At 43.8% G+C, this 10,615-nt stretch overlaps 2 protein-coding genes and 2 non-coding genes across 4 annotated transcripts; 1 reads left to right on the top strand and 3 right to left on the bottom strand.

The window, feature by feature from the left end:
- Nucleotides 1–77: 77 nt before the first annotated feature.
- On the bottom strand, nt 78–2,916 carry rpl27a (ribosomal protein L27a). The gene is made up of 5 exons (XM_068596535.1): nt 2,846–2,916; nt 2,297–2,360; nt 2,136–2,211; nt 1,321–1,495; nt 78–252 (listed from the first exon to the last, which is right to left on the bottom strand). Exons 1-5 carry the CDS (start codon nt 2,846–2,848, stop codon nt 124–126), a joined length of 447 nt encoding a protein of 148 aa, XP_068452636.1. The 5' UTR covers nt 2,849–2,916; the 3' UTR covers nt 78–123.
- Nucleotides 620–747, bottom strand: LOC137799794 (small nucleolar RNA SNORA3/SNORA45 family). Its single transcript, XR_011079450.1, has one exon. It is a non-coding gene; the product is annotated as a small nucleolar RNA SNORA3/SNORA45 family (small nucleolar RNA).
- LOC137799792 (small nucleolar RNA SNORA3/SNORA45 family) lies at nt 1,850–1,978 on the bottom strand. The gene has a single exon (XR_011079449.1). It is a non-coding gene; the product is annotated as a small nucleolar RNA SNORA3/SNORA45 family (small nucleolar RNA).
- A 4,418-nt stretch (nt 2,917–7,334) lies between the features above and the next one.
- Nucleotides 7,335–10,126, top strand: LOC137799689 (tripartite motif-containing protein 66-like). Its single transcript, XM_068596479.1, has 4 exons — nt 7,335–7,469; nt 7,998–8,072; nt 8,911–9,063; nt 9,830–10,126. Exons 1-4 carry the CDS (start codon nt 7,335–7,337, stop codon nt 10,040–10,042), a joined length of 576 nt encoding a protein of 191 aa, XP_068452580.1. The 3' UTR covers nt 10,043–10,126.
- The last annotated feature ends 489 nt before the right edge of the window (nt 10,127–10,615 follow it).

Below are 10,615 nucleotides of genomic sequence, written 5' to 3'. Positions count from 1 at the left end.
CACACGCTTCAAAATGCAGCACGCTTCATAACCGCCATATGCAGAGGCATTTAAAAGCAGACATGACAATTATGTAGTTCCATTTATACAGTTTATTTTTCCAAAAACACACTGACAGGAACATTATGCCATCAGCACACAGGCTCCTCCCACCGCCTTGATCTTCTCCTCGGCCCGTCGGCTGAAGAACTTGGCCTTCACGATCACAGGCTGCTTGGGCAGCTTGCCTTTGCCCAGGACTTTGTAGTAGCCCTGAAAACAACAATTAAAAACACATTAGCACGAGTAGATAATCACATCGGCAAAAAGACCAAATTATCTGAGAATTCTGCAAAGAAATGCCCCTAAATTAAGAATACAACCCATAATCCACGAAGGTCTTTATGCCCAGCAGCACACTATTACTAAAAGTGGAAAATCACACCCAGGAAATGCCACAAAACACTAGATACAAAATACACTTATTGATGTTCACGTTCATTTCCAATATTCTGAACATCTTTTTTCAGGCAACACATAATGCATTAAAATACCCAGTGTAGAGATGTAGCCATGCCACTTCACCAGAGTGTGCATTAAACATTGACACGTTCCATGACCTCATCATCAGTGATGATGCGTTTGTAACTGACCCAAGCGGCCGGCTGCTCTACAAAGAGCCAGTCGGTGAATAGGACCAGTCTTCACTCTAAGAGTACTATAGATCACCGAGACAATGGGATGTCAAGGCGAGAATCCAGTCTCTACAAGAAAACACATCACACTGAGCAGACACTGAAACATGGAGGCAAAAAGAAAACTACAAGTGTGCCAAAACATTGCAGATCAACAGATGCTTCACGATGGAAATTAAGCTAATTCATGAATTTACATAAATACAATTGCAGCCAGTGGGGAAGAAATTAGTTTCGCCTGAAAATATTATATTAATATAATTAGTTTCACTTTGTGCAAGGCATGATTGTGTGCCTCAAAATGAGGGGATTTATATTGAACAAAGCTAACTTTGTTGAAAAGTTGAAGATGTGTGAAGTTTAAGCTATACAAAAAATAGGACCAGGCATCATCATACATTTATCTACTGAGTGTCACATCTGGAAACGCCTCAAGGATGGAGAGGCTTTTTCCAAACACAGGTTGGTTGAGAAAAGGCCTCAATGAGTAAGTTATCTGCAACTAAAACCTGATGTCTTGTTCCCCCCCCCCCCCATCCCAGTTAAAGACAACTAACTTAACCACATTCATTTACTTACAGTCTGAGCTAAACTCTTTAGTTTCAGGGGCGACTCGCTTGCAACCACAACATTGGTCAATACTTACGGAGCGCACAGCATCGATGATGGGTGCGGGTCCGTCGGGCTTCTTGCCGTAGTTGAGCCGGGTCTGCTCGCTCACCAACGTCCACAGCTTGTCCAAGTTGATGGTGGGGCAGTGGGTGGTGTTCCTCTTCAGATGGTAATGTCTCATTCCCACCTTACCGAAGTACCCAGGATGGCTAAGGACACACAGGGAGAGGACAAAGAAGGTCAACTGCCGTCTTTCCACAGTGGGAATTAAACAGCGACGCCAGGACATAAGATAAAACTCTCAGCCGTGTTTGAAAGCGTCGGACCGGTAAGATTCCTGGTCAGCACAAACTCAAACCAGCATTTCTTTTTAACCAAAATATGACGATCTGAATACTGGATGCCCACTTTCTTTTCCAGTCACAATATTCTGAACATCTTTTTTTAGGTTACGCATTCGAAATTAACCAGAGACAGTTTAGTGATGTAGCCATGCCACTTCACCAGAGTGTGCATTAAACTATTGACATCTTCCATGACTGCGTCACTACCAGTAATGATGAGTTTGTAACTGACCATGTGGGTGACTGACCTACAAAGAGCCAGTCGGTGAATAGGAGCAGTCTTCAGTCTAAGAGTACTCTAGCACGCCGAGACAATGAGAGATGTCAAGGCGAGACTCTAGTCTCTACAGCAAAATGCATCCACACACTGAACAGATACTGAAACGTGAAGCGTGTAGAAACATTACCGATCAACAGACTTCAGTCTGATGAATTGACAAACATCAAATTAACATTTAAAGGGTTAAAACATCAGCAGATCCCCATCAAGTCATGCAGCACTTACTATTTGTCGAAGTTGATTCTGTGGTGATGCATACCACCAGCATTACCACGACCTCCAGGATGCTTTCTGTGTTTACCTGTTGAGAGTTGAACCAGTTAGACGTGAACCATGTGTCACACACACAGAAATCGCATTCATAAACTATCAGGTTTAACACCTACCAATACGACCATGTCCGTGGCTGACGTGGCCTCGGAGCTTCCTAGTCTTGGTCTTCTTGGTAGGCTGTTGTAAAAAAAAAGATTTGGTATCGATTAGAATAAATACAGACAGAATATATCACCGGCCGTCGAAGCTAGCTAGCAAGCTAGCTTGATTAGCCAAATAGCCTTTTACGTTACTCGAATGCATTTTACGGGAGTCTATTAACTTATATAATGAACACAATTAACGTTTAGTGTTATTAACGGGTGCTTTTGCTTTTCAAACCGGGGCTACCGCCGTCACATTCATGTAGACTAAAGCGGTTAAAATATGTGAGTAGAGAAGATATGCTAGCAGAGGGCCGACGGAAGAACGGATCGCAACACCGTACACCGCTCATAAGACCCCAAATGTTATTAAATGACGGGGAATAACTCCCGGTAAATGACCGTATGAGTTGGCTGCACCGTAAACCGCCACCGGATGACAGTTTGCAGTTCGAATGAAGAAGGATGGACATAGATTTAGCTGCATTTCAGAGCACAAGGATTCGTGATAGCACCTACCATCTTGGAGCCAAGTTGAAAGAGGAACGGGATTTGTAAACCACGCGGTTTTGTGCGAGATTTGGCTCACGGCGACAAACGTGCAGAGATACTCACAGCGACGCCCAGTGGTGGACGACGGGAGTGACTTTGTGATTTACTGGAGTACATTTTCTAAAGTACTGCACCTGAGAACAATGTTAAAGTACTTGTCCTTTACTTCAATTTGAAGGCAAATATTGTTGCCTACTTTTCACTCATTTAAATTAATTTTACAGATTTCGTTAGGCTTCTCTACATATATTCCACTAATTAATAATCATTATAATAGTATTTTAAAACAAGAAAAAATAAATTAAAAAATACAATAAAAGGCATTTTGATACTTTATGTATATCTAATGTCGATACTTATGTAGTTTATTTACAGTTATTTTATTTAAAGACAAGAAACATTTAATTTGAAATATATTTAGATATATTTTTATCACTTTTTTATTATATTATATTTAAATTGCATTAATTTGAGAATGGATTGAAAAAAATGTAATCTGAATGTTATGGAAAATACTCTAATACTCTTTTGTATACAGTATTTATTTATTTAATGCTTATTCGTATATGGGTAATTATAAAGGATGAACCAATGCCATATTTCTGAACATTTATTACATTTCAATGAGCTGACGCTTTTATCCAAAGCGACTTACAATAAGTGCATTTAACCATGAGAACAAACTCAGAACAACAAGAATCAAGAAAGTACAATTACTTCAATAAAGTTAGAAGTCAGTAAGAGCCACGTAAGTGCTACTTCGCTACGGTGCTACTTTCCTTATACTAGGTGTAGTCCAAAAAGATGTGTTTTAAATTTGACTAACTCTATGCTAAGTTGCAACACCGGTTCCTACGAGGGCTTTTGAACTGAAGACTGCTTGTCATACGAGTACCTTAATCCAAAGTACTTTGGATTTAAATACAGTGAGTACAATTTCTCAATTGTACTTTTTCTTCAGTAACATGTTCAACGGAGAACTTTTAAAGTGTGGTAATAGTACTTTTACTTGTCTGAATATTTCCTGGCGTAATAAGAACTTGAGCTGTTTGGCGGCCAGTAAACAGGAGGTCATAAAACAGAACGTTTGCTTACATAGTCTGTTATTCAAAGCTTAAGTCAACATCATCAGTCTCTGACTCGTCATTGGTCAGAATTTACTGGGCGGGAACTCGGTTCGTACCTCCAGCTGAAGAAAAAAAACAAAAGTGAACTGAGCCGTGGATGTGTCCTCCTAGACACGGGACCACGGTGCCATCCCTCTGATCCTCCGCTCTCACCTGGAGGCTCCCTCACCTGTCGCTCTGAAGCGGACGTCTTGTTTTTTTTCCATTAGCTAACACATCCACACTCAGGTAAGGCTTGATGATGATGCAACTTCAACCTGTAAGATGCAGATGTTTTCGTGCACAATGTTTATTTTCTTCTACATTTGACTTTTTTCTTGCACAAAAGAGCAATTTCATTCATCTTAAGAACAGTTCTTCCCCTGATGTTTCGTTGGTGAGTTTTCTTTTTGCATTATTGTTTTGCCGTCAAACCCTTGGCTCACAGGAGATTTCAAAACTCGCAGCTTCTTCTGTGTTTTCAACTGTTTCCTGCCCCAAGAGGCCCCTCCCACCCCCAAGAGGCCCCTCCCACCGAGTCTTCCTGGAGACGACTCACCTGCCTCACAGACGCCATGGCAACTCCCCCCCCAAAGGCGCGCCACCTTCTTGCCACAGGCATCCAGGTGCAGCGTGCGGCGCGGCCCTGGAGGCCGAGTCCTGTGAGGCGGGCCGCAGGAGGCGAGATGGTGCGACACGCAGTTTAATGAATGAGCGCAGCGCTTTACAGAGGGTTAAAGAAGAGGGAGGATCACAGGGTTATCGATGGGTTAATGAACTACACTTTTGGTTCCACGGGAAAACATCAAATCTCTTTTTTCTTTCTTTTGTTTTTAAACAGCTGTGCAGATCTGGATTCTGTGAGATGGATCAGGAGTCAAACCGGTTCTGCAATGGAAAGACCAGAGCCGCCTCTTCTTCATCTGGAAAACAACAACCTGGAAAAGCTGTGACGGCTTTATTGAAGAGAATGAGGTAAAATACAGGAGGACAGGGGCTTATTCCTCGTTACCAATTTATACAAAAACCTTTTAAAAAACAACCTGTTTAGGCCCTTTCCTGTAAATGTCATCCTCAAACTATAAAGTGTGAGTCTCTGCAGCCACGAGGGCTGTTTGATAATGTTGTGTTACAATAAAAGGAACACATGTGAGATGTTGATGTGTAGATATCAGTCTACATGTTTCTGGTTCAGAGGAAATGAAGATGACACAGAAAGAAATGAAAAGGTTTCAGGTCCAACTATAAAAAAACACTTTCAGGATGATTATTAGTTTGAAATGAAGCAGCTGTGAAGTCACAACTCTAACAAACGATAACACAAGATGTGAACATACAACATGTGAACATTCTGTAAAGGTTGACTTTGATAAAGTGAAGCAGAACAAAGTTCCAGAGGGTTTAGAACAGAGAACATTCTCCAAAATTTGCATTTGCGCTCATTTGTGACTTTCTTTTATATACCAAACTATATATTTCACTTGTATATTACTTATGGTGTTCAATATAAACCAAATACAGCAGTTTTGGGCTTCTTTCCCTCATAAAACCAGCTGTGATCTACAGTTTCATACAACAATCGCTCTGTCTGGAGTTCCATGAAGTAATATTATCTTTATCATCCGCAGGATTCACCCTGAGGCCCAAAGGATTCTGGGTAACTCCCGCATACCCGTCGTGAGCTTGGCGCGTCTGAACCTCCGGTCCGCTTGCTGGTCGTCTCTGCAGCCGGTGGTTTCTCTGGTCCGACTGCCGAGCCCGACGCCAGCCGAGCTGCAGCCCGGCGGCGCCGCAGGGCGGGACCGACCTGTAAGGCCCGACCGCACGATGTGCTCTGACTGCTTTTGTCTATTTAATATCCATGTTGTTCATTGGATGTTGTGCATGCACATAAGTATGAAAAGCTCAATGAAACCGGAGTCAGATTGGATGTACGTGTGAACGCACGTGGCCAATGAGTCTGACTGAGCTGTGTTTCATGGTCGCTGTGGTCTCCGTCTGCAGCTCGCCGTCGCTCATCATGAGGGAAACCCTTCAGAGGGACCAGCAGCGGCGCCTCAGGCCGACCGCGGCCCGCCAGAGGAAGGAGCGCAGACCTCCTGGACCGAGCCGCACCGCCCCGACAGCTCCGTGTCCGGAGAACCGGACCGGGACTCGGGCTTGGACTGCGACTCCGATGCGGATCGGGCCTACGTCCTGCTGGACCCGGGGTCCGACGAGTGGGACCCGGACGGGAGGAGCGTTCCGGAAACGTTCTACCTGGACCCGGACCCGGATCCGGAGCAGACCTTGGTGATCGAACTGGATCCGGAACCGGGAACGGGCCAGGACGGATCCCTGGAGCTGGAGGACGAGGCCGGAGCTGAAGGCGTGGTCGTCCTGCTGGACGACGACGAAGACGAGCGAGCCGAGGAGGAGGTGGAAGAGGAGGTGAAAGAGGGCGAGGAGGAGGAGGAGGAGGCCGTCCAGAGACCGGGAACTGGATCCCAGGACTCGGAGAGTGAAGACTTTTGTGCTGCGTGTCGTAACGGAGGAGATCTGCTCTGCTGCGACCGCTGCCCGAAGGTTTACCACCTGGACTGTCACACACCTCGACTCAGCAGCTTCCCCCTGTGAGTACTCGCTCACTGAGGGGACGACAAGGGTTCACAGCTCCCTTCAAACAGTTTATGACTGAGTTTACCCAAAGATATGATGGCTTTTAGGGGCGTGAGTGTGACAGATGGAAGAAGTCGACTCAGGTGATTTTTCCAGCATAAAGAATGTATTTTAAAGAATATGAGAAAATAGTGCGACATCATTTCCTCCTCCACAACTTGCCCTCAGCAATGTAGAACCATGTGAGGGCAAGACGGGACTACGGAAGCTCAGGAGGGGCAGAAGAGGCGAAACACAAGTGTAGATTTTTTTTTAAAATTAACGCTAAATAAAAATAACTTTCACACACACTCAAAAGGATTATTGAATAATAGACAAAATAATATTAAATAAGAAATGACAAAGTGTATTTTAATTCCGTTACACAAGGAAGAAACTAATATTTTTATATAAAAGCATAAAAAGGTGCAAAAACAATACAAATACAATAATAAAACTGACTTCAAATTAAGGATTATTTCACCCAAATGCAGAAATGTGTGTCAGAAGGAATATCCACATTTGTCTAAACAGACAATATTTGACTTTGTGATAAATTTAATTTGTCGTTTAGTTTGGTTTATTAAAAATGATATAACAGTTAAATAATGGCATCTTTTAAAAAAGACGAAGGACATCCGAGACGCTTCGCTCCGAGCAAAGAGAGGATGATGAGTGATGATGACGGTTTTAAATGTTTAAATGATGACGTAATGGCGGCTCTGCGCCTCCACAGGGGCGACTGGGTGTGTTCGCTGTGCAGAACGGACCGAGAGCCTGAGGAGACGTACGACTGCGAGGACAAGCCGTCCTGCGCCCCGTACACGCTGTCCCAGCAGGACCAGAGGGTGAGCCGACCTTTGACCCTCAACGCATTCAATTTCATTGAAATGAAAGAAGTAGAACGGGAAAACCCATTCACGTCAACGCGGCTGGACGGTCAGAACGGCGGCCATTTTGTATGTGTACTGATGCCATTGTGCTTTGACCCTCAACACATTCAATCATTGAAATGAAAGGAGCAGATCGGAAAATCACATTTACGACAAGGTGGCTGGATGGACTGGCGGCCATTTTGTTTGTGTACTAATTCCATTGCGATAGTTTTAGCTTTCCAGTTCGTCTCCAGAGCTGTTCCAGCTCCACTTCCTCACAACTTTCACCATTTCCTTTTGTGAACCGTCAAATGACCTCAGACTTCATTACTCGTTTGTATTGTTTCTATTATATTTTCATAGTTTCAGCCTAAAGAAAGCAGTAAAAACGCTTCCTGGTGTTCAAACATTCACAGTAAGGCACTAAAAGTTCTGCAATCGATCATTGAAACAGATGTGTGTTAGTGACTGTGTGTGTCTGTGTGTGTGTTTCCTGCGCAGAGGTGTGAGAAGCTGACTCTGCTGTTGTACTGTCACGCGCTCAGCGCACCGTTCCATGAACCCGTCAGCGTCCTGGTCAGTGCAACAGATTCACTCTGAAAACACGCCCATCTTATTTAAAAATCACATCAAATACACAGAAACATACGTCATCGTGACGACACGGCGGGCCGGACTTAAAGGAGCAGAGTGTCGGACTTAGTGCCATCTAGTGGTGAGGTTGCAGATTGCAAACAACTGAACGTCCCTCTGCTTCAGGTAACTTTAAAAAAAAAAAGCTTGTTTGTCCCTTCTGGGCTACCGTAGCAACATGGCAGCGCAACACCAATAAATTCCACTAAAGCTTCTTTGAGTATTTAGAAAAGCACTATGTCAAATTAAAGTACTAATATTATTATAAATCCTACACGATGTTCCTTATATCGAAAAATAATATATAAACTAAATAATATATTTTATTATCTAATCTAAAAAAAGATGTAATTCAGTCACACATCAACATAATCTATTAATATTTGAACATTTAAATCTATAACATAACTTTTTTCTTAAATGTAATTTACATTTATTGTTCTAAGTACAATAAATTAAATGAAACAAAGCAACTTATTAGAAAATATTTATTAAAACAAATTTTTATATTCTGTCACAAGGTACAAATCCAGAAAAAAACATGGTATAAATTTAATAACATGTTAGGTATCAAATTAAACATAAAAATCAGAGCTACCATAATAAACAATCCCCATGTACAACCTCTAAACACAACTCAAGCAATAAATAAATAGGATTATGGGTTAGTGTGAACTCTCCGTGTTAAACGATCCACTCAACGTTCATAACTAACCTGGATGTTACAAATGAAAACAATCTCCACCGCGATGACGTCATCTCTGTGACTTTGTGCTCCAAGGCCCGAAACTACTACCAGATCATCAAGAGGCCGGTGGACCTGTCGGTGATCCGCAGGAAACTGGACAAGAGCAACACTCTCCACTACTTCACCGCCGAGCAGTTCGTGGACGACGTCCTGCTGATGTTCAAGAACTGCGCGACCTTCAACTACGTGAGTGGATTTCACCGACTTCATCGAACTGATTGCGTAATTTAATTATTTCTGCACCGTACCTCGTGGGAATAAGTTCACAGGTAGCAGAAAACTGGCCCACTTTCTTCCATTTTTATAATTTCTATATGATGCAACGGCGGTCGTGTCTGCCAGTTCATGCAAACCCTCATGCTGGAGGAGCAGAGTAACAATGTTTACATTTCATCATCGTAGTTTATGTGTTGGCAAAGATTGCTAGAAATAGTACAGTAAAAGTCGGGTTACAAGCCGCTACTATCTTCGGTGAGTGTCTCCGCTCGCTCCCCGCTGTGGCCAGCTAACGCTGCTGCTAGTTCTCCGCTAGTTTATCACTAGCTCCCTGCTAAAGCTCTATGCTAGCTTCCCTTGCTAGCTCTCTCAAGCTTCCCACTAAAGCTCTCCGCTAGCTTCCCAACAACGTCCAAAGGTAGCGGGACCAGCCCTGGCTCGACGCCCTACTTGGGCAAAGGGTACGCGGGCAGTAGCAGCAGCAGCGGGGAGCTAGCAGCAGCGCTAGCTTGCTACAGCGGGGACACCTACCGAAGGTAGTAGCGGCTTGTAGCCCGATTTTTACGGTAAAAGGAACATTGTTGGTTTAAAATGGCGACTGCTCTCAATTGTTGAGACGACAATCATGCTAATGGCTGGCTGGTTAGCTAGCTAGCTAGACGTGAAAATATGAATACAGTTTAAATTTATTAATTTAGCTTCCTCGCCCTCACGTCCATCTCCGTTTCCTGTGCAGCCGGACTCGGAGGTGGCCCAGGCCGGGCGAAGCCTCCAGCTGTTTTTCACGAGCCGACTGAAGGAGGTTTTCCCCGACCGGACGTTCCCGTCGGCCAGCCCGGACCGAACGGACCGAACGGACCGCGCTCGCCTGCGGTGGCTCTGCAGGAAGAGGAGGGAGAACTTCCGGAAGAGGAGACACGTGTTCAGCGGGAAGAAATACTACCTGTAACTAAAGTTTAAGGACAATCACGTAGACTCGTCATCGCTCTCCTGACTCGTCAAATGCCGCCTGCTCAGTTCAACGTAGCGGAGAACAGTTCAGCCTTCTACATACTCTCTAGGGGGCGGTGATAGCAGGCGATGTGGGATGAAGTCTGTGAGTCTGCATTGTGGTGGAGCGGTCACACAAACACAGGACTTTCACCCAGGAGACCAGCGATAGAGTCACGTGCAAGAATATGCCGTTGTGATATGTGGACTTTGGAACTTGTGCTGCTGGCTGCTTCTGTTAGACATTTACAGATGAAACAAAAGGCCCAACCTCCACCTACTACACTAAATAAATAAATATATATATATATACACACACACACCAAACTTAGTTTTTAATTTGCCTTTTTACATATATTATAATGCGGACAGTGTTCGTGCAGTTCTTTCAAAATAAAACTGAGGTAAAACTCTGACTTTGTATGTACATCTGAGCTGGTAAAACCCGTTAAACAATTTTGCTTCATACTGAGGACACACCGGCACGTCCTTTAGACCTCATTACATGTTTTTATTAATAGCTCCACAAAAC

Source organism: Clinocottus analis, unplaced genomic scaffold (assembly GCF_023055335.1).
Source record: "Clinocottus analis isolate CAN_PGR_092001 unplaced genomic scaffold, fCliAna1.0.p SCAF_38, whole genome shotgun sequence".
Classification (NCBI taxonomy): domain Eukaryota; kingdom Metazoa; phylum Chordata; class Actinopteri; order Perciformes; family Cottidae; genus Clinocottus; species Clinocottus analis.
The sequence above is the reverse complement of the archived record's forward strand: the minus strand, read 5'-3'. Positions and strand labels throughout refer to the sequence as shown.

Excerpts from the sequence above, each read along its gene's own strand:
- rpl27a (XM_068596535.1), bottom strand. Across the intron at positions 2,212-2,296 it reads CCACGGACATGGTCGTATTG|GTAAACACAGAAAGCATCCT; the intron begins GTAGGTGTTAAA and ends AACTCTCAACAG. Across the intron at positions 1,496-2,135 it reads AGAATCAACTTCGACAAATA|CCATCCTGGGTACTTCGGTA; the intron begins GTAAGTGCTGCA and ends GTGTGTCCTTAG.
- LOC137799689 (XM_068596479.1), top strand. The coding sequence starts at position 7,335 with ATGGCGGCTCTGCGCCTCCACAGGGGCGACTGGGTGTGTTCGCTGTGC. Across the intron at positions 8,073-8,910 it reads ATGAACCCGTCAGCGTCCTG|GCCCGAAACTACTACCAGAT; the intron begins GTCAGTGCAACA and ends TTGTGCTCCAAG. Across the intron at positions 9,064-9,829 it reads ACTGCGCGACCTTCAACTAC|CCGGACTCGGAGGTGGCCCA; the intron begins GTGAGTGGATTT and ends TTTCCTGTGCAG.